General features: G+C 45.4%; 1 protein-coding gene and 1 pseudogene across 6 annotated transcripts in view; one reads left to right on the top strand and one right to left on the bottom strand.

Annotated features, from left to right (window-relative positions):
* The window catches only part of Nf1 (neurofibromin 1), a 175,105-nt gene that overhangs the window by 78,238 nt on the left and 73,363 nt on the right, over positions 1 to 23,504 (bottom strand). For all 6 annotated transcript variants that reach the window (XM_065431661.1, XM_065431663.1, XM_065431662.1 and 3 more), the window contains 6 exons: positions 17,026 to 17,358; positions 15,235 to 15,413; positions 8,283 to 8,494; positions 5,296 to 5,379; positions 3,359 to 3,624; positions 2,409 to 2,539 (listed from right to left, as the gene is read on the bottom strand). In XM_065431661.1, the coding sequence (XP_065287733.1) occupies positions 2,409 to 2,539; positions 3,359 to 3,624; positions 5,296 to 5,379; positions 8,283 to 8,494; positions 15,235 to 15,413; positions 17,026 to 17,358 (1,205 nt within the window). The remainder of the gene's footprint in view (positions 1 to 2,408; positions 2,540 to 3,358; positions 3,625 to 5,295; positions 5,380 to 8,282; positions 8,495 to 15,234; positions 15,414 to 17,025; positions 17,359 to 23,504) is intronic.
* Positions 12,665 to 14,058, top strand: LOC139056451 (piggyBac transposable element-derived protein 4-like; annotated as a pseudogene).

The raw sequence follows: 23,504 nt of genomic DNA, 5'->3' as shown, positions 1-23,504 counted from the left end.
GACTCGAGGACCACCACATGACACAAAAACACAGGTGCCTTCCACCACCAATTCAATGAGGTGATCTTGAATGCTCAAAATGAACCTCAAGACATGTTCAGGGTTCAGGATTTCAACCTCCCTTGCTAAAACAGCAATGAATATCCAGTACTGTGTGATTACTTGTAAACAAAAAGGCACCAGTTATGGCATTACTAAAATGAAGCCTAGGCACTAAACATCTGCATTATCAGGCCAGAATAGAGCACAAACGCAGTAGAAAGTGAACTGCCCACTTAGGTGCACCAGTGTGTGCGTGACACTGGTGCAATTCCTTCAGAGATGCTCCCTTTTAGGGCTAGGGCGCATTCGGTGCACAGTTATGCCATGATCACATTCCCCAATTTCAATTAACATATTTCTTCGAATCTAGGCCGGCTTCAATTCTAGGTTGACCTCCCACCCTCCCTCCCCCTTACAATTCGCAAGGTCAGAAAATAAAAATCTTCCGTTAATATATGCTACATGTAAAAAGAAAGCATTAGACTGTGAAGTGAACATACAACATTGTTGAAATTCTGCACTTTCCCAATGCTCAGCCTTAATTTCATCCCACGCTGTTACCCAGTTCACTACTTGACTAAATGAAGTAGACTCGCCAAAGGCATGTCGAACTTGTTCCAAGTGATGCCTTGAACCTATGTGACCTCCTTTGCCTGTATGATCTCTGTCATTACCAACATTGCGCTTCCCCTTGCCTCCTCAGAATTATGCTCTTTGACCTTGCTGCATCGACTTTTCTGGTGTCAGCAGTGTCCGGTGGTTGCAGCCAAACCACATCCTGAAAGACTTCCAATTTTCATGCATTTTCTTTTTTTTTGTTATAGAAAGGATCACCCTACATTTCAGTAAATACTGTAGTGAAGTGTAAGAGGTGCTCTACTTTGTTCATCCCAGTCTGCAGTTCATTCTAACCAGATAGCAAAAACCACAGATGACCACAGATGACCACATTCTCATGACATCCCTTGGCTTCGCTAAATCACCCTTGTGTGTATGTTGGCTTGTTATAAGGCAAAGTGCCTCGAGCAGCCAGTCACGTGCAAATTTTCTGTGTACATATACACCGGTTTCTTTCACGCTCAAAAAAACATTTATATGTAGCACGTATTGAGCAACAGAAAGCTGTGTCGGGAGTTTTTCATGTTGCTCTACAATTTTCTTATTGGCACTTTTCATCTAACTATAGTATTTGAAAAGTCAATTAATTAAGACTAATTATGTAATTAGGTAGAATGCAAAAACTAATCTGAGTATTTCCAAGCGACGGCAAACACTACCTTGCTTCTGTCTAGCTACGTGGTATTTGCGTAGCATTTTAAAATCTTGCTGCATGAAGTTGGGACACCCTGTATACAGTACATAGGAGGCTTTGGTTGGAATCAACACCATTTTTGCTGTGCTTGTAACTGGTGTTGATGGTACCCGAGGTCTGGTGTGACGGTTACGGTGCTGCATAACCCTGGCGCCCTGCGCAGCGCTGTGGCCTTTCGTGCTTCGACTAGGCTAATTCGCAACGTTATAGCAACGCAGAGCTTTCGGTATGACGGCTGCTTTGAGAGATGAGTAATTTTGATGGGGTAGGAGCTGCGAATATCTCCTAACAGGAATAACACTACAAAAGTCACAGCTGGAAGTATTATGGCGCTTTCTGAGTCACCCAGCTTAAATACAACCGCAGGACTACAATTAGCAAGGACTTCAACTTCTGACGACTGAAAGGTGCCACACCATATTTGATGCTGATTCAATAAAAACTGCTTCATTATTCCGCCTAGAAGCCCAACAGCACACAGAAAGCAGATATATCACCTTACCGATAAAAAAAAAAAGCGCCTTAGTTCTGTCATTACCAATAGCAATATTGGTTATGCTGTATGTGTGCATTCTGTCTGAAACATGTAATAGTAAATCGCTTGGTGCCTGAATTCTCAGCTGCTGTTATCTGTTGGCCCCAGAAAGTATGTGATGGAGCCACCACACCATTTGAATAATCAAAAAAGTCAAGAAAGCAGCTTGGCTGTCTTATCGCCATGTTCTTCTAAAGCAATCTGAATTTCGAAAGAATGGTGCTGCGCCTCAAGTCAAAACTTCCTCCTCAATTCGGTCATGCCATGGGTAAAAACAAAAACTGCGAGCTTTACGAAAGGTTAACTTGGCAGTCATCTTGGGGACCAAGCACCAGGGTTCGTCTTTTTTTTTTTTTTATCGTCCCTTGTCTGTTGCCGATTGGTCTGCAAGACTAATCCATATCAACTTGCCCAGGTTTCGCATCTTTTGCTGGCTTAGCAGTCAAGGTTGAGTCAATGTTTTTTTCTTCTTCTGCCATTACCATAAACCAGAGACAAGGCAAAGAGAGCAGCGCTCACCAATGGCCGGGTTGATGAAGCGCAGGAAGATGACGGTGCCCACCGCGCTGATGTTGTGTGGGAAGTTGGGGAAGCGCTTGTTGAGTACCTGGTACAGGCAGTGGCACATGCTGCGCAGCTGGGGCGGAAACCTGCACAGGTGCAACATACCCAGCACCTCAGCCACGCCTTCTGGCGCTACCCGCTGCAGACGCTCGGTGCAGCTATGAGTGTCCCGGGCTCGGTTACCAGCCATGCTGGCCACGTTACAATGGGATTAGAATGCAAGAATGCATGCCAACTTTGATTTGGTTGCACGTCAAAGAGCCCTACAAGTTCACAATTCATCCAGAGCCCCTCCCCCACCACATCACTGTCTCACAGCTCTTTACTGTATAGTTGGCCAAGTTTGCTCGCACCGTTTTACAGAAACGGTGCAAAGAGACTGGTGAATGAAATGGATGAGTGCTGTCTAAAAAATGGCTGTCCTTTACAGCAGCCCTTAAAGTGACAGCGCAACAGATGACATAGCGGAACCAACGTGATCAAAACATGTGAAGAGAAACCAAGATCACAAGATTAAAGAGCGAAAAGAAAAGTTTTACTACGCCTGGCTCTGCAACCTAGCCACCCAAGGAGCATTAACAGGCTCTCTTGGTGAAAGCCAGCTTCTCAATTATTGCCAAAGGTCGGCACACTCACTCCCGAGCACCCCGTGACTCTTACTCGCTCCCCACTCATTTCACAGGCGTGAGCATAAATGAGAGTGAGCATGGGCAGGAGTTTGATGTTCGTACCAACGAAGCTGACCGACAGTAATTTTAAGTCAACGCAAGTGTGTGAACGGGAGTGGGCGAGAATATGAGCGCGAGTGAGTGTTGTGAGAGTACAAGAGTCAAACCCGTGACCTTGCGCTCAGCAGCAGAATGCCGCTGCCACTAAGCCACCGCAGCAGTGACTTTGCAACGCACCGGTCCGAGGAGCAGATGACGGCGTTGAAGACCTTCTGGGTGAGCTGGAGCAGGGAGCGCCGGTTCTCCTCGACGTCCTCGTGCTCGTCAACCCGCGCGGGGTCCACCTCGTAGCTGGGTCCGTCGGCCAGCAGCAGAGGCTGCACCAGGGGCTCGAGCAGGCTGTGCAGGTACGAGGCCCCGTAGATCTTGAAGCAGAAGGCCATGATCTTGCTGCCCAGGCTGTTGCCCCGGAACAGCGTCTGCATGCAGTCCGACAGCTCCACCTGCACGGCGGGGGAGTCGGCACCAACGTCAGCGCAGGTTGGGCAATAAAAGGCGGTAGAGTGTTCTAGCCACTTTTGCTTAAAGGCACCTTTCTTTTTTTTTTTTTTTGTCACAAATCTGTTCTTCTGGATTCCTAATTATTCAGACATATAGGTGGGAGGTCCCCACCAAGTTCAAATTATCGGCTGTCGACTTTACTGCAAGTTGTGTACCAGATCAAATGCCAAATCGTGCCATGTTTCTTCGTTGTGTGCCCACTACAACTGTTGCCGGGTCATCCCAGCACGTATGATGGAACAGTGCGAGCAGCGTTGGCTTTGGATTAACACGGCTGTGCTCACTCAAAATAATGGTAACATATAAAGCCAACAGGTAAAATATTTGACAGAGTCTTTTGTGAAATCGGACTTTAGCGCTAGTACCTTGTTTCATTATCGTGAACACGTCATCTTTACTAGCTTTTATTTTTGTTTTTTTGTTTTTCGCCTGATGAGAGTGTGATCATTATTGCGTATTATTGTTGTCTTGATCAACACAACAATGATTTTGTATTCATGACCTTTTAATCGTTGTTTGTGATTACATGACTGACTGCATGCTGCTACTGCTGTTTACGCTGGGTGCTTTGCACGAGCCTCAGGCACAGACTTCTGCTACTTTCCCCTGCACATAGAATGGGGAAAACAAACTGTTAAGGGTGTGCGAATACTCCAATGTTTGATTTCAAATCAAAAGGAAGTGTTTGAATAATTTGATTTGCAAATCAAATATCCAGTATTTGATTTTTCAAATGATCAGTATCCACAGTGAATGGCCCGGCCATGGTCAGTGCCTTGATGCACGCAGCATTCCCATAGCGTGCAATATCCATCAGTACAAGGTTCGACCAGGGCGACTTGACCGATTGAAACGATGAATGGTGCGCGAATGGAGGTAACAGCAAAAGCATCGCGTGGTGCCGAGCGACGTGCTGTGCATTCCCCGCTTTTTTCTGTTGCACAGACTGGCCTAACAAGCTGACGACAACCAACAGAAACCACCTGCCATATAAAGACAGAAAAACCCTCCTGTTTCCTGGAAGGAAATTAGAAAGCGAAAATTTCTGAGCAATAGAAGATTAACATTAAGCACAGGATGGCCCACTTTTAAACCAAAAACCACACTGATATTTGGGACAACCTTGCTATTTCTTCAGCTTCAGAAATAAAAAGCACTCAATTTTTTTGACAGACATTTTACAGGTAAAAAAATTTTTTCCAGGCCTACGTATACGATTTGAATCGCGACCAGTGCTCGCATACTAATATGGTGTTCTCTTTCATAAGTGTAGAGCATACTATGCAGCTTGATTCATAGGTACCCAAGTGACTGGTAACTAGCAAGATTCTTGTTAAGTAATGTGATCAGCCTCCTGAACATGTGCAGCATTGTGTTTCTTGCACAAAATTTTGAAGCATATACATAAAAGTTTGTGTTGAATTTTCTCATATTCTATTCTATATTCAATTGGAAATGTACTATTAGGTATTCGCGCACCCCTACAAACTGTATGTATGCATTTGAAAAAAAAAAAATGGAAGGAAGGAAGGAAGGAAACCTCCAGGTCGCTCTATTCTTCCCAGCACAAGCAGGGCAAGCAAAGAGGGCAGAGTGTGCAAGGCATGCCTCACCTCTTTGTAAAACATGTTCCACAGCAGCGGAGACAGCAAGTGCTTGGCGTCGAACAGGGTCACAAACACGCGTGCCAACTCATCCTGCAACAAGAGAGCAGGAAGCCTTATTCCAGGTAGTGGGCAGACTCGTAGGTGACATATGGCTACATACTAGTGCTGTGCAAGTATATGAAACTCTGAATATTCGATTAAAATCAGCTGTTACTCGATTCGATTCAAAAGACACTTTTACTATTCGAAATAGGGAACCCAATATAATTAAACCCCAAAAACTTTTTAGTCAGCTTCACTGCAGTACAGCCACGTTACGCGGTGAAGCATATTTACCATGCAGTGAAGCATACTAAATGTAAAAAAAGGGGCACTCGCGTGGTGGTGCTTATGGTAGCAGACACTATCAATTCAAGTACCCACACTGTACTGCCTCTTCATGCATCTGGACAAAAGCAACTGCCAGGTGGAAAACTGTATTTGCTACTAACCGGGGGGGTTATTCTGCAAGTGTCCAACTAGTGCACTGTCCATTTTGGCTGCTGCTGATTGGCTAGGGCCATTCGTCTCCTCCTCGCTCGTACAGCTGCATCCAATCAGCAGCGGCAGAAATGGACAGTCTACTAGGTGGACTCTTACAGAATATTCCTTCTGGCTAAGTGCCTAAAACGCAGTTTCCGAACTACAAATCTGACCAAGTATCGAACATGGCAATGTTTTCTAAACACTTGTTCTCTAAAGTAGTTGAGTACTATCAGGATGCTGCAAATGGCAAACTGGGTAAAAACCTGGCTTTTGAAGAAGCAAGAAAAATTTAAACACCAAGGAACACAGATGTCCTCAACAATGAAAACTCCTGAGGAGGCTCCTTCCACGTCAGTGCTGTGGAAAGGCTGAAAAGCTCATCAACAAGCAGCAATTTTCAGTGTCACAAGTGCAGGTTCAAAGACATGCGCATGTAAACACTTTGGGCAAGAAGGTTAGTGCGAGTGGTGGGGTAAGCATGATGCCCACTGACTTTGAAAGGGATACCTGTCAATACCAGAAATTAGTGAGCCCAGTGAGTGGCTCTTTTCGGTGTCTGAAGGAATTGTGACATGCAGGAGGGTGTCACTGCTCCCCAAACATGTCAAGCAACTATCTTTTCTTCCCAACAACATTAAATAATTGCAGTTGTGATACTGTTAGGCAAAAGTGTTGCACTTTTTATTTTGTTGAAAACAAAATATAATTTCTCTGTACATTTTTTGCAGAACAATTAACTTGCTTTTCTTTTTTTTGCACATCTGGTTGGTGAAAACAATTGCATTTTTGAAAAACCAATAGCATGCGTATTGAAAAAATATTCAATTTGATTTGCAATTGCTTTTCATTATTTGTATTAGCTCCAACACAGAAAATTTTACATTTGCACACCCTTAATACATATTTGGTAGAGTCCACAACACTGCACTTTACAGGGTAAGTTTCCATAAATACGCCATAAGAAAGGATGTGTAGGTTCTTCTTAGGAAACGCATCATGTGCACAAATACATTCAAAGTGTAATGCCACCCTCAATGTCTCTCAAAACCCTGTTCAGACATCTAGGCCTCTTAATAACAATATCAGCACCAAATGTATACTCAGAAGAACACATCTCTCAATTCATCAACACTGCCGCAAGCCACTGCACTTCGGAATGATCTTCCAGACAACAGTGTCCTTTATTATCTGCGAACTTTTACTAGGGCGCTTGCATATTTGTTCTTTCTCTTAGAATTTTCTAACAAATACTTTCTTGACATTACTGATGATTTCTCTTTGTTCTTGTTCAAGTGACGTGTACTGTTTTTTCCTGAAAAGAAAACACACTCCTATCACAAGCCACCCCTCCAAACACGAATGGGCCGCGCCAACTTCGCTAACTGCACTGGACACTGCACCCAGACTGCTCTCTGGCCCCTTATGCTGCACAGTTCTACCAATGGATTAATAGTACTTGTCCTTGTTGGTTGCGCCAAAGCCATCCCTGGCCACATGGTTACTCAGTCTTGTTTGACTGAACAAGAATGATCCTGAAGGTTGATCCAACCGCTGGTCATTGGCAATGCCCAAGGTCGCCAGTGAAAAGAAAGTGCACTGCTATGGATTTGGAAATGAAGTGCTTCGAACCGATGGCGCAAGCATCGCAAACGTGCTTACTTCGGATAGCAATGGCGAGAATGACGCCGACAACGGGAGTGATGATGTGGTAGGGCAGACTACATCAACGTTGTCCTTGAAGGAGGCCCTGCGGATGATTCAGTACCCCCGGGACTTCGTTCTCGCGAGGAACCTTGCGCTGCGCTACGTGGAGCACCTTAATGCCTTGGAGAAGTATGTCAGCAAGCTTCGTGTAAAGCAATGCAAAGCTGACATACATGCGGTTTTCACGTGCAAGCCAGTGAGAAGTATGTGGCGAGATGCTTGCGGCAATCTCACCCCAGAATTTCTTCTGGATGTTTGAAACTGAGAGGCTGCCGCAGTAACTTTCTCACATTTTTTAAAAGACCTCTATTGAGGCCACCAAAGTGATGCCTTGGCAGAGCTCACATGTCACTTGCCACCCGTGATCCCCCTTGGCAGTTATAGCAGTGCCAATCTTGAATGTCGACAGCCTCTGCTTGTTACACGCGATCGGAGCACGCAGGAGGCAGAGAAACAGTTAAACGAGTCCACACAATCGGCAACCAGATGGAGGAAGGTGGTTGGGAACTGGTATACCCACCATTAACGTTTTCTCAGAACAGTCCTGCCATACCCCATTTTGATTTTTTTTTTCATGCAACCCAATTGTAACAATCGCTGGTTACAACAAAGGGATTTTTGTGGCGCTTGAATATTGTTTTCAGTGGGTTTGACAGTAAATAATTACACATATAGCGGTTTCACAACCAAGCGTGATCTTCAAAACAATTTGCAAGTGACTCAAGCCATCAAAAGGAGCCAAGTGCACAGCACAGTATGCTCACCATCTGCGGGGTGATGACAACGCTAGCCAGGGCCATAGCGATTGGCAGCTCGCCCTTGTCGCCAATCATGGTGACCAGCTGGACAAGCTGCTCAAATCGGTCAGCCAGCACTGTCTCGGCCAGCATGTCGAACTCGGTGCCCTGTTGCAGGATCTTGGTGAGCACCTCCATGAAGGCTGCTCGTGTCTGCAAGTCCTTGTGGTAGCCCAGGCCTGCAGGCAAGCGCGCCACCCCGTCTAGAGTAACAAACTACACAGAGCCACATCCTGCCACTCAAACTATCATACACTGCCACACATAAGCTGTACTGCCCCATATTGCCAAACCATGACAATATGTACTTGGAGGGGGCACGAAAATTTGTTCAGATTAAACAGAGTTTGAAACAAAAGAAAGCCCACAGATTATGGGCTATCATGCAGACAGCAGTGCATGACGCAGTGGATGTGCACTGAGTTACCACACACGTGGCAAGTTTCTGAAAATTCCCAGTTGCTGAGAGAATTTAACTTGTTTTTTGCAACAGCAGCCCCATGTAGTATTTGTTTACAAAATTTTGCTCCACATTGTACTTCACTGAGATAATACCCACTTGAACAGTAATCGTCGAGACCACGATGTGCTTCATGCTCACCTGTCATGCAGCCCAATGCACATCATCAAGAAGCTCAGACATGATGTGTGTGACCTTGACTACGCAACACTCTTAGTTTAGGCTGTGTTGTGTCAATTGAGTAGAGAAGCTTTATACCCACACATGAGCTATACCGTTTTCAGTCTACTAAGTGCAGGAACAAAACTGGTAGGCATTCGCGGTGGTAGTTGACTGATCGACCGTAAGCAAAAACTCTTCTTCATGCACACGGCCATCATTTCATCTGGTGCACGATGAAACTTGCCAAGGTTGATGACTGGGCGTGTTGGTATAGCATATTGGAGGTTGGAATGCGCAACAGTTTGACGATACACACAGAAGAGACACACACCACGGAGCGCTACTTGCAACCATCGTTTTATTCCCTTGTCAGTGGAATAAATACAGGAAGATACTCAGGGGGGAGGGCGGTAGTGACAAAACAAACAAACAAACAAAAAACTAAAATAGTTTTGACAAATATTGCCATCTACCAATGCCAAGCCGGCTTTGTCATGCGATCGTTTTCGCTGCACTCATCACAAAAAACCCCGGATACGAAATTTCCGATTAGCGCTTGAGCAAATCTAATTCCTTTGCACTAAGGGAAACTGAGGGCGTGCTCACGCACATACTACCCAAACGCGCAATCTCAGCAGCTTCGATTATCTCCCGCGTTATTTGGCTGCCATCTTTGCTCACAATCTTACAATTCTTGAATAATGGCCGACATCCGCAATCTCTACAATGTATCCCAAGGTGTCCGGTGACTGTTCTTGAAACGTTATAATCATGTTCCTTTAATCTTTCGTTTAAACATCATCCAGTCTGACCGATATACTTTCTGCCGCACTGAAGTGGAATGGAATATACCACTCCCTCAGCGCAGTCGACGAACTTCTTTCTGTGTTGTGTTTCACAACCTCGTTTCTGTGTGGCACCTGGGTTCACCTTTGCACACGTGCTCAGCAATTTCTCCGGTGCGGAAAACACCACTTTTACCTCGAATCTTTTACCAATTTTCTTAACTCGGTGCGCGATCGAATGAATGTACGGCATCACCACTATTTTTTGTCGTGTGCTTGGACCGCAAGGCTCCTTCCCAGATAACGGAGCCCTGGTTCCGATTTCCTTGAACAAACATTGTGCCACAGATACTAATAGTTGTAAAGGATAACCTGCCTCCGTGAGCCTGCGCGTTTGCTACCGAAAGCTGTGCATTTCTGCGCATTCCAAAATCGTAAAACGAGGCATAGTTAAGTCATGCTACAGAAACGCGTTGCAAAAGTCGTGCCATCATAGCATTGCTGACAGCTTCCGGGAGCAAACGCGCAGGCTCACGGAGGCAGGTTATCCTTTACAACTATTAGTATCTGTGGCACAATGTTTGTTCAAGGAAATCGGAACCAGGGCTCCGTTATCTGGGAAGGAGCCTTGCGGTCCAAGCACACGACAAAAAATAGTGGTGATGCCGTACATTCATTCGATCGCGCACCGAGTTAAGAAAATTGGTAAAAGATTCGAAGTAAAAGTGGTGTTTTCCGCACCGGAGAAATTGCTGAGCACGTGTGCAAAGGTGAACCCAGGTGCCACACAGAAACGAGGTTGTGAAACACAACACAGAAAGAAGTTCGTCGACTGCGCTGAGGGAGTGGTATATTCCATTCCACTTCAGTGCGGCAGAAAGTACATCGGTCAGACTGGACGATGTTTAAACGAAAGATTAAAGGAACATGATTATAACGTTTCAAGAACAGTCACCGGACACCTTGGGATACATTGTAGAGATTGCGGATGGCGGCCATTATTCAAGAATTGTAAGATTGTGAGCAAAGATGGCAGCCAAATAACGCGGGAGATAATCGAAGCTGCTGAGATTGCGCGTTTAGGTAGTATGTGCGTGAGCACGCCCTCAGTTTCCCTTAGTGCAAAGGAATTAGATTTCCTCAAGCGCTAATCGGAAATTTCGTATCCGGGGTTTTTTGTGATGAGTGCAGCGAAAACGATCGCATGACAAAGCCGGCTTGGCATTGGTAGATGGCAATATTTGTCAAAACTATTTTAGTTTTTTGTTTGTTTGTTTGTTTTGTTGCTACCGCCCTCCCCCCTGAGTATCTTCCTGTATTTATTCCACTGACAAGGGAATAAAACGATAGTTGCAAGTAGCGCTCTGTGGTGTGTGTCTCTTCTGTGTGTATCGTCAAACTGTTGTGCATTCCAACCTCCAATCTGGTGCACACCACCTTACATCCAATTTGCTTGCTCACCAATGTGGCTGTTTACAGGTTTGAACATATCAAGCACAAACTTCCTGTGAAGGCTTATGGGCCACCGCCTCCCAGCAGCTAGGTCTAACCAGTGCCGCCTCGTCGGGAGTCAGCGGCCAAGGTTGCGGTTTGGTGCCGAGTCGATGAACCTTTTTGCAGCAGCTAAGTGGAGGAACCATCTAAAAAAATTGTGCCGAAGCTATCCATGATGATCATCAATGTAAGCAAATAGCCTGGACAAACTAACAAATGAACAAATGAGAGAGCAAGAGAGTGAGCGTTTTTCTTGCCAAGTTCAACCACCAACCATCAACCAACCACTGACCAACTATGCAAATGGCCGAAAGAGCCAAAAAAGGGTATTCGTGTAAAAATGAAAGTGAGGGCAAGGTTGAAAGCAGTTCGGAAAGCAGAATTGATCTCTGAATTAAAGAAATCTGAGGTCTCCTAACCACTTCTTATGAGTTGTGAATGCAAAAGCATGGATGTCCAATTGAATGCCGCTGAGCAGTCGTTCAGAGTTTTGTACTGCGAGTAATTTACCATAGCGGTATGTGCTGGCTCAGGCACTGCACGCCAGCAAAATAAACATCATTATTATTATTTATTATTATTAATTATTATTATTCCAAGAGTGAGAGTAATGTGACGTGGCATCGCGGCGATGTCCTGTCTCCTCACACAACACCTTGCACACTACCACAGCAGTGGGTGTTCGCTTCCACCCACTGCGCTCCATCAAGGTGCGCTCGTGATGTGGCGTCGCAGCCAATGGGGCTTAACTCTTTCCTTACCGCGCCATAGAGCATCAATCACTATGGATCGATGGTTTTGAATGCCCCGCCAAAAATAAAACTCCGCGCCTACGGACGTGTGGCGCCATCTGGCCAGTAATAGAAGAACTACTGCGCACTTTCTCTATGTTTTTTTGCATTTTAGCGTGAAAGCTCCAGCGAGAAAAAAAAAAAGCAGCGGAGAAGGTAGCGCGGAGTTTTCGCAACATGCCGCCGAAAACGCGTCGCGCGCCGCTGAAAAAGAAGTCTTCTCAAAGTGATTCCGCTGCTTCTGATGCTAATATTATCGATGTGAGCAGTGGTGAGGAGTCCGTAGAGGACATTGAATCATCGGATTTCAACTCCGACAGTGATGATTCATCTACGCAGCCCGGACCTTTAGCCCCGGACCTTTAGCGTTGCAAGGTAAGCATAGTTTCGGATGTCAGTGTTGTTATACGATGCGCGTGCTTTGTAAATGAGACACCCGTTTACGTTTTTCTTTTAGGGTGTCAACTACATACGAGGCGCTATTTAGCCAAACACACTGTGCGAGTCAGGTTTTGAATCGTGCACCTTGCGTACACCTGGACGTGACGCGGTCGGAGTGAGACACGGAGGTTTCTTGGTGCACTGGATATGTTTATGAAGTTTTTTACCGCTGACATGATTTCCACTTTCTGTGCACACACGAACAAGCATGCATGGATGAAAATGGTTGAGAAGCCTAGCTATGCTCAGCCAGATGGCTCCTGGCTAGAGGTCACGCCCCCTGAGATGTTGCGCTTCATTGCGCTGTTGATTTACATGGGCATCGTGCAACTTCCTAGACTCCACTTGTATTGGAACACTGGAACAATCTACGGCGGTTTACTCCCAGGGAAGATCATGAGCAGGAAGCGTTTTTTTCTCCCTGCTTGCTTTTTTGCATGTCTCGGACCCTGAGGATGACAGTGCTGCTTCAGCTGGCAAACTGCGGAAGGTACTCCCACTACTTCGAGAGATCAACGAAGCGTCGGCACGATTTTTTCAGCCACGGGAAGCCATTTCAGTCGATGAAAGGATGGTGAAATCTTAAGCACGCTCAGGAATCAGGCAATATATTCGGGACAAGGTGACGAAGTGGGGCTACAAATTGTGGGTTTTAGCTGAGTCAGAAACTAGATACACCTTACAGTTCTTCGTTTACACGGGCAAGCGGGAGACACCGGGACCGCATGGATTGGCTTTTGATGTAGTGGGTAAACTTTGTGATAAATATTTAGGACAGGGATACAAAATTTACATGGACAATTTTTATACTTCGAAGCACCTTTTCGAACACCTCCTTCAGTGCAAAACGCTGGCATGTGGAACAACGAGAAAAGATCGTCGAGGCTTCCCTGGTGATCTGAAAGATCCAAAATGGGAAAAGAAGACTGAACGTGGAGACATTCATTGGATTAGGGAAGGAAACGTCTTGTTTCTTCAGTGGAAGGACCGTAAGGCTGTAAGTCTTATGAGCACAATTCATACAGCCAATGAACATGTGCCTGCAAAGCGACGTACAAAAGTGGGCAACAAGTGGAGCGAGAGGACCATAAGAAAGCCCTTGTTGGTACATGAGTACAATGCAGGTATGCTGGGCGTTGACAGATCTGACCAGATCGTTGGAACGTACAACGTGCTTCGTAAATGTGTGCGCTGGTGGAAAACACTCTTTTTCCACTGCATAGATATTGCTTGTGTAAATAGTTTTATTCTATTTCATGAGCATCGGAAAGGGCACCCCGATATTGCTGAGCTACGTCTGAGTGCCCGGTTTGACCAGCTTTCTTTCCGAGAAATGCTCATCCAAGGAAATTTTGAATCTTGATGATGATCAAACGGCCAGCATCTCTTATCTGCCACCCGACTGGGTTCGCCACAAGCCTGAGAAGGTTGATAACCGAAGGAACTGTAAGCAGTGTTATGAGAAAACCAAGAAAGAAGTGAAGACAAATGTTTTTTGCAGCACCTGTGAAGCGCACCTTTGTTTCACGACTACGCGTAACTGTTTCGCCGATTGGCACATGCGTCATGGGCACCGAGTTCAAAGGTCGCTTGAAAATATACTTTTGTAGCTAGAGTGCTCAGATTTTCAGGAAATGTACCCGAGTTCACGGACAATAATTTGTATATCCCAGTTTTTTTTTCTTCTATGTGTGATGAAGTGTAGTATCAATTTTGTGTCTTCACATGTATGTTTTTCTTACTTTTCTTCAGCTTTCAGAGATAAAATATAAAAAAATGTCGCAGTGATTACTTTGTATTTTATTACATTGGAAAGGCAAAACAATCAGCTACATTTTCATATATAACAATCCATTGTACAACAAAATTTTCCCAAGAAAAAAAATAATATGTAAACACATAGCAAAAACGGCCGTTTTCTGCGGTAAGGAAAGAGTTAAAATGCCATTTTGCTGCTATAGACTACAGCTGCTGGCTTTTTCACTCAATTGGCCATTTGACGCTTTCGCACCAAAAACAATGTAAAGGTGGAGAGATGCTTTGGTGCCTAGAAAAGCACCGAGTGGAATGTTACACTGTCTGCAATGTGGAATGCGATACACAGGCGCATGGCGAGTTCCCCCGAGTGGAATGTGATGCAAAGGCGCAATGGGCAAACTATAACAGTGGAGACTATCAGCCAGCACCATTCAAAATGAGGCATTCATTAGGTATTATATTTTGCAAAGGCATCAGTTGGCTAGCTTTCGAGAAGATGGCACAGACAGCAATGACAGCGATACGTGCACCGATATGTGGAGTGATGAGGCCTGGGATTTCCACAGCAACTTAGCAACTAGTGATGAGGGCTGCAACCTCAATACAGCAAATAAATTTGTCTCAACTTATGCTTTGTAAGTTTTCTTCTTTTTTTTGTTTCCGAAATGATGTACTAGCTGCATTTTTCAAAGCACACACCATGTTTCACCGAAGGTACAGCTGCTCCATTCCCACCAATCCGACATTTTTTGTCTAGATCACACATTGTGCATATTTCAGATTTATTCTGGTTGAAACAGGCAAGTATTTCCACTTGGCAAAATGTCATCTTGGCAAAATTTGAGTGCGAATGAAAGCCGAAAGGGTCGCATTAGCCTGCTGATTTTATTCATGCAGTACACTCAGCACAACACACACACACACCACTCGGAACACCACTACATACAGCAACACCAATGCTGTCCTCCCGTGTAATGGTACAAGGCGGGAAGAAGTCCACAGGGCAAGCAGACTCCATCAAAACTCACCAATCGAGTGCATCAGGCCAGAGTCGATGTTGGCACTGAGCAGGTTGGACATGGCCTGGATGGTGCAGGTGCGCAGTTCGCCCAACTTGGACGACTGGAGCCGGTGGCGGCCAACGTCCTTCTCGTCGGGTGCCGCTTCGCTGCACTCGTTGAGCAGGTTCATGAACAGCGAGAAGTACCTGCAGGGCACCATGGGGGCACAGGCACCACTTAACTGGGCAACCCAAAAACCATGCGTCACAGTTAAGGCGACATGTAGCGGCCAGAGCGAATGGGAGAGCCTGCAATTCTTTACAGCATGGGAGCAGTACAGATTCGGCAAAGATACGCAGCACTCGTTTAAATATGAGTAACGCATGACAACTATGAGCAGCATGCCACATAATGGCAAAACAGCTGGTGCCCACTGATTGACAGCTTCAGTCCCGCAGAGTATAGTGTAGAGCCTTGCTAGTCTATACACACTATTTACATGTCTAAAGGGTTTTTACGGCAGACTTCTGTTAATTTGATTTCGCTTGATTAGATTTTTCAGTTAATTTGACCCAACTGAAGATCCCGGCAGGCGCCCATATATTTCTATGGGCCCGAACTTGTTTCTTTGATCCCCAAAATTGTCTTTGCTTAATAATTCTGACTTCGCCGTAATATGGCAGTGTTATGCGGCGAAGCATATCAACACTGAAAAGTTGCCACCGTTACGGGACCTAGTGTGCGTTCCTTAATTATACATGCATCCAAGCATCATCTCCAGTGACCGTACGAGCACCTAGGCGCTAAATAAGCAAACTGGCAGCCATTCAGAGCTGTTTCTGATGTTTCTGTAGTGGTTTAAGCACTTGTTTCACCCACAATGCATGTCTCTCATAAGAGACCGCTCAGGGGCCCTCGTATGTGTTCCTTAATTATACGCACCACGCATCATGAGGCAAAGAAAAACTATCTGTGCTTCAGAAAAGTTAGCAAAAAGAAAGACGGTAAGATGACAAACTCTGAAAGTTGAGGGGCCAAAAGAGAAGGGGTCTACCTAGAACTCTGAAGGCCTGCCAGCAAAATTATTAGGCATCTCGGTGCTCACACTGTGACTGGAGATGGTGCATGTCCATGCGTAAATTAACCAACACGATATCCTGTAATAGCGCCACTTTTTACAGCTTAGTAAGCTTCGCCGCATAACACGGCTGTATTGCGGCGAAGCTAAGTTTAAAGGCAAATACTGTCAAGCGAATCAATGACATGTTAGGCGCTTTTTTCTGTATTTTGTTTAATTCACCTGCCAGGTTATTTGACCCGTTTTGTCAGTCCCATCAGGGTCGAAGTAATGGAAGTCGGCTATATTACTGTGAAGGTGACAGGTAAGAAACCAGCACAGTAACAACAGTCTTGGTGCCAACAGCTCATGATTGACATTAACTCTAGCGATGACATTGCCTCAGCGCTGCTTGCATCTGCTTCATTGCACATGTACAAACTAGTTGCAATTGAAGCAATAATTTAGTGCAGTTATTGGTTTCTTTCAGTAATGCCTCTGCGACGCAGCATCAGTGTAAACAAAATGGACAGCCCATGCTTCAACCCAACTCAGCTGCTGCCAAGCTTATTGGGGTATGGCTTTTTGATGCATTCACTCTGCTTACAGTTCCCCAAAATATACAGGGTTGCCAGGTACAATTATAGCATCCTGACAGGAGTAGAAATGCAGATTTGCTCGTTTGTAAGTGAAATTGCTTTTACAATGCCCCTAATGGTTTTTTTTAAGGTATTAAAGTGATGCAGTGTGACAAGACTCACTTGAGGAAGAGCTGTGATTTGGCTTCCATGAGGTCGCCACGGTCGCTTTCCTCTGGCTGCAGGGGCAGGCCCAGCAAGAGTGCAGCTACTGCCTGCATGCATGCCTGGTCCAGGTCACGGGTGATGGCTGTCACATCCCCGCAGCCTGGAGGTGCCATCTGGTGACTGTTGCCCATCACCCAGTCCGTGAGGTACTCGACCAGCTTGTTCCGAAACTTCATCTCCTGTCGGAAGGCCAGGTCATCCCGCCGGGCCATGGTAGCCTCCACCAGCTGGCACAGCTTGGTCTTAATGTGCAGCGCGTGCACTGTTGTGTCCAGGTGTCGCACGTACCTGTGACACACGAGAACAAGGAGCACAATTACACTCTCCGTGTACCCTAGCCTCCTGTACGTCTACAACGCATGTCCAGAGATGCCGAAAGCAGGGTCCATATAGAAGGCGCCGCTTTCACAGTAGTTGGCAGTTTGTGGGTCATGGCTAGGGTCACTTCAACTTTCTGTCATTACACATTTCGCCGAAGCAAAGAAGCAGGCGTAAGACAACAGCAGCAAATATGCCCACGCTTTGTGAGCAACGGGCATAAAATGTCTGGGAGTATCTGGGAACGTGGCCCCACAACAGTCGACCACAGGCTCCCGGGCACTGCGAAGCGACTGAGCAGGTATTGTGAAAATACAGGAGCCTATGCTCTGAAACATGAACTTGACACGAGGCATTGCTTAATTGTAGGTAAAGGCAAAACGCCTCCTAGTCAACAGTTTTACCCAGCCAAGCAAGAATCCAACAAACAAATAAAAGCGCACACCTTAAAATAGCAGAGAACAATATTGATGAACGGTTGATAAGTTCTTGTGTCTGGCTGCAACGAGTGGCTTTAACATGTAAAAAATATTCTGGCAGAACCAATATCATGATGAATGTCGACATTAATGTGATCAGCATTGAAGCAATGCAGCAACGCACCGCACAGCCACTGCAGAGATGCATAATGTATGAAGCGTGTAAGCAGCCAGGTTCATCTTGCATTTCCCTTTGGAAATGCTGCGCCATCTAGCATCACAGCCACAAAGTCTGTGCATGACGTGTTTGTGAATATATATTAAGAAACGGTTGCGTGAACATATATACAGTTAAACCTCGGCATAAGAAATTTCAACAAAACGAAGTTCTCAATATAATGAAGTATTTAACAATTTATAATTTCTTGTCCATAGAACAAAACGTACTTAGAACCCCAATATAATGATGTCTGTTTATACGGGTAGACTTCTGCTAATTCAACTCCTATACTAGCTCCCTCTGACGAGGACGCTCCTACCACGATTCATATGGATGCTAGCAACATAGGTCTAGGTGGTGTGCTTGTGCAGTGGCAAGACTCCGCCGAGAGAGTCGTTGCAAATGCAAGCAGGATGCTTTGACGTTCAGAGCTTAATTACTAAACAACAGAGAAAATTAATTCCTTGCGGTGGTATGGGCAGTTATGAAGTTTCGCCCATATCTCTATTGACGTTCCTTCAGTGTTGTCAGCGATCATCACTCACTTTGCTGGCTGACATACTTGAAGGATCCGTCCGATCGACTAGCGCGTTGGAGCCTAAGAATTCAAGAATTCTATATGACAGTAGTGCACAAGTCCAGACGACAGCACACCGACCCCGACTGCCTTTCAAGGTCCCAGGTTGAGCAGGAAGTCACAGAAGATGACGAAGACATGGCTTTTATAGGAGTTCTAGACATGGCCACCATTGCTTGTCAGCACTGGGAAGACAGCGAACTGATTCCGTTAATTGATTTTTTAGAAGGCAGGCCGGATTACAAGCGCGCCCAAAACATTTGCAAGAAGCTTGCCATCATTCTGCTTCCGTAATGATGCTCTCTACAAGAACTTCTCTGCAAGCGGAAGCAGCCGCCTACTTGTCGTCCCAACATTTATCCGTCATGAGCTCTTGCAAGCCTGCCACGACGAACCAACATCTGGCCACCTCGGCTACACACGAACACTGGCCCGAGTCAAAGAGAAATATTAGTGGCCAAGGATTGCCACCTTTGTGAAACATTACGTGCGCACATGCCTCGATTGTCAATGATGCTAACCACCACATATGAAACCAGCTGGGCTGCTACAACCAGTCCAAGTGCCCATGACGTCATTTGCCCAAATCTGAGGGAACCTTCTCAGACCGTTCCAGACTTCTCATATTGGCAATAAATGGGTAATAGTTGCCACCAATTACCTGACACACTATGCAGAAACCAAGGCCTTTCAAGCGGCACCGCAGTCAAAGCAGTGCAATCCTTTTTTGAAAACGTGCTTCTGAGGCATGGTGTGCCAACAGTGATAATAACGGACAGAGGGACTGCCTTCATGGCTACACTCCTAAAGACAGCACTTAGCCTCAGCGACATGGCTCACCAAAAGACCACAGCCTATCACCCGCAAACGAACGGCCTAACAGAACACTTGAACAAGACCATTGCAGACATGCTGAGTATGTACGTAGACGTGGAACAAAAAAATTGGGATGACATTCTACTGTGCATCACATTCGCTTATAACAATGCTCAACAGGAAACAATGTGAAAGACACCATTTAGCCTCCTTCATGGCTGTGAAGAGACAACGATACTCGATGCGATGTTGCCACATGACTGCGGTCGTACAGGCACGGACGCTGAAGCTTTCGCTCAATGGGCTGAAGAAGTGAGACAACTCGCCCGCGTCAGAATCACCCAACAACAGGCCTATGATGCTTGACGTTACGATCTACATCCCCGATACATCACGTATCAGTCAGGCAACAAAGTGTGGGTTTGTGTATGGGTACCATACATCAGCGAGGGCTTTCAGAAAAGCTACTCAGGAAGTACTTTGGTCCGTACAAGGTTGTACAGCACCTCAGCAACCTGAACTATGAAGTTATCCCTGACAGTCCTGCTTCTTCAGGGTGAGGCAGCATCCACCTGAAGTCGCGCACATTGTGCATCATCATCATCATCATCATCATCAGCCTGGTTACGCCCACTGCAGGGCAAAGGCCTCTCCCATATTTCTCCAACAACCCCGGTCATGTACTAATTGTGGCCATGCCGTCCCTGCAAACTTATTAATCTCATCCGCCCACCTAACTTTCTGCCGCCCCCTGCTACGCTTCCCTTCCCTTGGAATCTAGTAGTCCGTAACCCTTAATGACCATCGGTTATCTTCCCTCCTCATTACATGTCCTGCCCATGCCCATTTCTTTTTCTTGATTTCAACTAAGATGTCATTAACTCGCATTTGTTCCCTCACCCAATCTGCTCTTTTCTTATCCCTTAACGTTACACCTATCATTCTTCTTTCCATAGCTCGTTGCGTCGTCCTCAATTTGAGTAGAACCCTTTTCGTAAGCCTCCAGGTTTCTGCCCCGTAGGTGAGTACTGGTAAGACACAGCTATTATACACTTTTCTCTTGAGGGATAATGGCAACCTGCTGTTCATGATCTGAGAATGCCTACCAAACGCACCCCAGCCCATTCTTATTCTTCTGATTATTTCCGTCTCATGATCCGGATCCGCAGTCACTACCTGCCCTAAGTAGATGTATTCCCTTACGACTTCCCGTGCCTCGCTGCCTATTGTAAATTGCTGTTCTCTTTCGAGACTGTTAAACATTACTTTAGTTTTCTGCAGATTAATTTTTAGACCCACTCTTCTGCTTTGCCTCTCGAGGTCAGTGAGCATGCATTGCAGTTGGTCCCCTGAGTTACTAAGCAAGGCAATATCATCAGCGAATCGCAAGTTACTAAGGTATTCTCCATTAACTTTTATCCTCATTTCTTCCCAATCCAGGTCTCTGAATACCTCCTGTAAACACGCTGTGAATAGCATTGGAGAGATCGTATCTCCCTGCCTGAACGCCTTTCTTTATTGGGATTTTGTTGCTTTCTTTATGGAGGACTACGGTGGCTGTGGAGCCGCTATAGATATCTTTCAGTATTTTTACATACGGCTCGTCTACACCCTGATTCCGTAATGCCTGCATGACTGCTGAGGTTTCGACAGAATCAAATGCTTTCTCGTAAACAATGAAAGCTCTATATAAGGGTTGGTTATATTCCGCACATTTCTCTATAACCTGTTTGATAGTGTGAATACGGTCTATTGTTGAGTAGCCTTTACGGAATCCTGCCTGGTCCTTTGGTTGACAGAAGTCTAAGGTGCTCCTGATTCTATTTGCGATTACCTTAGTAAATACTTTGTAGGCAACAGACAGCAAGCTTATCGGTCTATAATTTTTCAAGTCTTTGGCATCCCCTTTCTTATGGATTAGGATTATGTTAGCGTTTTTCCAAGATTCCAGTACGCTCGATGTTATGAGGCATTGCGTATACAGGGTGGCCAGTTTCTCTAGAACAATCTGCCCACCATCCTTCAATAAATCTGCTGTTACCTGATCCTCCCCAGCCGCCTTCCCCCTTTGCATATCTCCCAAGGCTTTCTTTACTTCTTCCGGCGTTACCTGTGGGATTTCGAATTCGTCTGGACTATTTTCTCTTCCATTATCGTCGTGGGTGCCACTGGTACTGTATAAATCTCTTTAGAACTCCTCAGCCACTTGAACTATCTCATCCATATTAGTAATGATATTGCCGGCTTTGTCTCCTAACGCATACATCTGATTCTTGCCAATTCCCAGTTTCTTCTTCACTGTTTTTAGGCTACCTCCGTTCCTGAGAGCATGTTCAATTCTATCCATATTATACTTCCTTATGTCAGCTGACATTGTGCATATGAAGCCCTATTGTTCGGAATGAAGTGTAGTGCCCACACCTCGCTTCACATCATTCCGAACAATAGGGCTTCATATGCACAATGTGCGCGACTTCAGGTGGATGCTGCCTCGCCCTGGAGGAAGCAGGACTGTCAGGGATATCTTCCTATCGCTAGGTGAGCATCAGGACGATGCTCTCTCTGGAGGGTGGCAAATGCCACATCCAATATGCGGCACGTAGAGATAGACGATCTTGGGCACTGGAGAAAAGAAGATGATGTCCCTACCCAATCACTTTCAGTTTGCCTATAATTAGAGTGTCCTGCCCTGTTTTACCAGTTCCTGCTGCTTGTGAATTGTGACAATATTATCGACATGGCATGAAATCATACCTTTCGTCGCCAACTTTCAAATTCAACAAAATTAATTTTCCTCATTCAAATTTGCTTTTTCTGACTGCCCAATAAATTGCAAAATTTTGCTGCCCTTTTTGCGCAAGAAAAATCTATCGAAACTGTAGTTCTTTGCATAAAAGGTCGAATTTCAATATAATAAAGCAAACTGCCGATTTTACTGACTTTGTTATATCGAGACCGGGGGTCTCGATATAACGACGTGACTGCCCAGAGTCATCTCAGAGCAATTTTCGAAGCAAGTAAAATTACATTTTTGAGCACTTCGGAGCAGACAAAATTATTTTTTGGAGCAGCTTGGAGAAGGCCAATCTGAATTTTGGTAGAATAATGGAATATGGCAGGACACTTTGAAACCACGACGAAACAGAATAAACCAACATGAGCACTGTATTGCAACTGTCTTAAGCAATGTCTCAAGCTGAACTCTGAATCACATTAGCCCACAACCGAAACCATTTAGTGCATGCAAATTTTGGTAATAGTGCCTGTAGATTTTTAATTTGTGGTACCAATCACACAAAAAATAACCCTGCATTCCGCATTAGTGTGTCCGAAATTTTGAAAAGTAGCCCGACACATTTTTCATAAATATATATATTTTTAAATGTCTCAACAGTGTGGGTGAAGTGCCTAGAACTACGCTTCACCAACAGACCGTACGGAGAAGCAAGAGTTATGAACTCCGGTTGTTTATCACTGAGATAGCAATTAGTACAGTAAAACCTCAGTGATAAGATTACAGCTGGTACAAATTTTGACGCAATAAGAATTCGTAACATTCCCCGGCCAAAATACATTGCTTGCAATATGAAAAACATCAGCTGTTCCAACCGCATTGAGGCGGCACAGCGGGCGATCATGCAAACGCATGAGGAACGGTGGTGGGGACTGAGCATGTGTAACGATCGGCACAGACAAGCCGGCACAGCGAGATAGGGATGAGAGCTGAGTCTCCAAGCAACTGGCTACGTCATGCAGCTGCACAATCTCATCGCTCCCCTGTTGATTGGACCAGGACATGTACAATGTTTTGCAACAGTGGCCCCTTTCAACTCTTAATATTCCTGACTACAATATTTTGCTTATGCTTCCCTACCTAACACAGCTTTATTGTGGTGAAGCTGACTTAAGAGAACCAGCGATTGTGCTATGCATGTTGCTGCCTCCAAAATAAATGCAACGCTGCACTCGGTGGATCTGGCCCAGTGTGCCGTGGTAGGCTTTAACTGATACACACTTTGCTTCGCGGGCTTTGCCAAGTGCTCTGTACACATGTGAAGTGCCTGGCTTGTGCCACTTTGGTCAC

Source organism: Dermacentor albipictus, chromosome 2 (assembly GCF_038994185.2).
Source record: "Dermacentor albipictus isolate Rhodes 1998 colony chromosome 2, USDA_Dalb.pri_finalv2, whole genome shotgun sequence".
NCBI classification, from domain to species: Eukaryota; Metazoa; Arthropoda; class Arachnida; order Ixodida; family Ixodidae; genus Dermacentor; species Dermacentor albipictus.
Note: the sequence above shows the minus strand (reverse complement) of the source record. Positions and strands in the feature narration are given on the sequence as shown.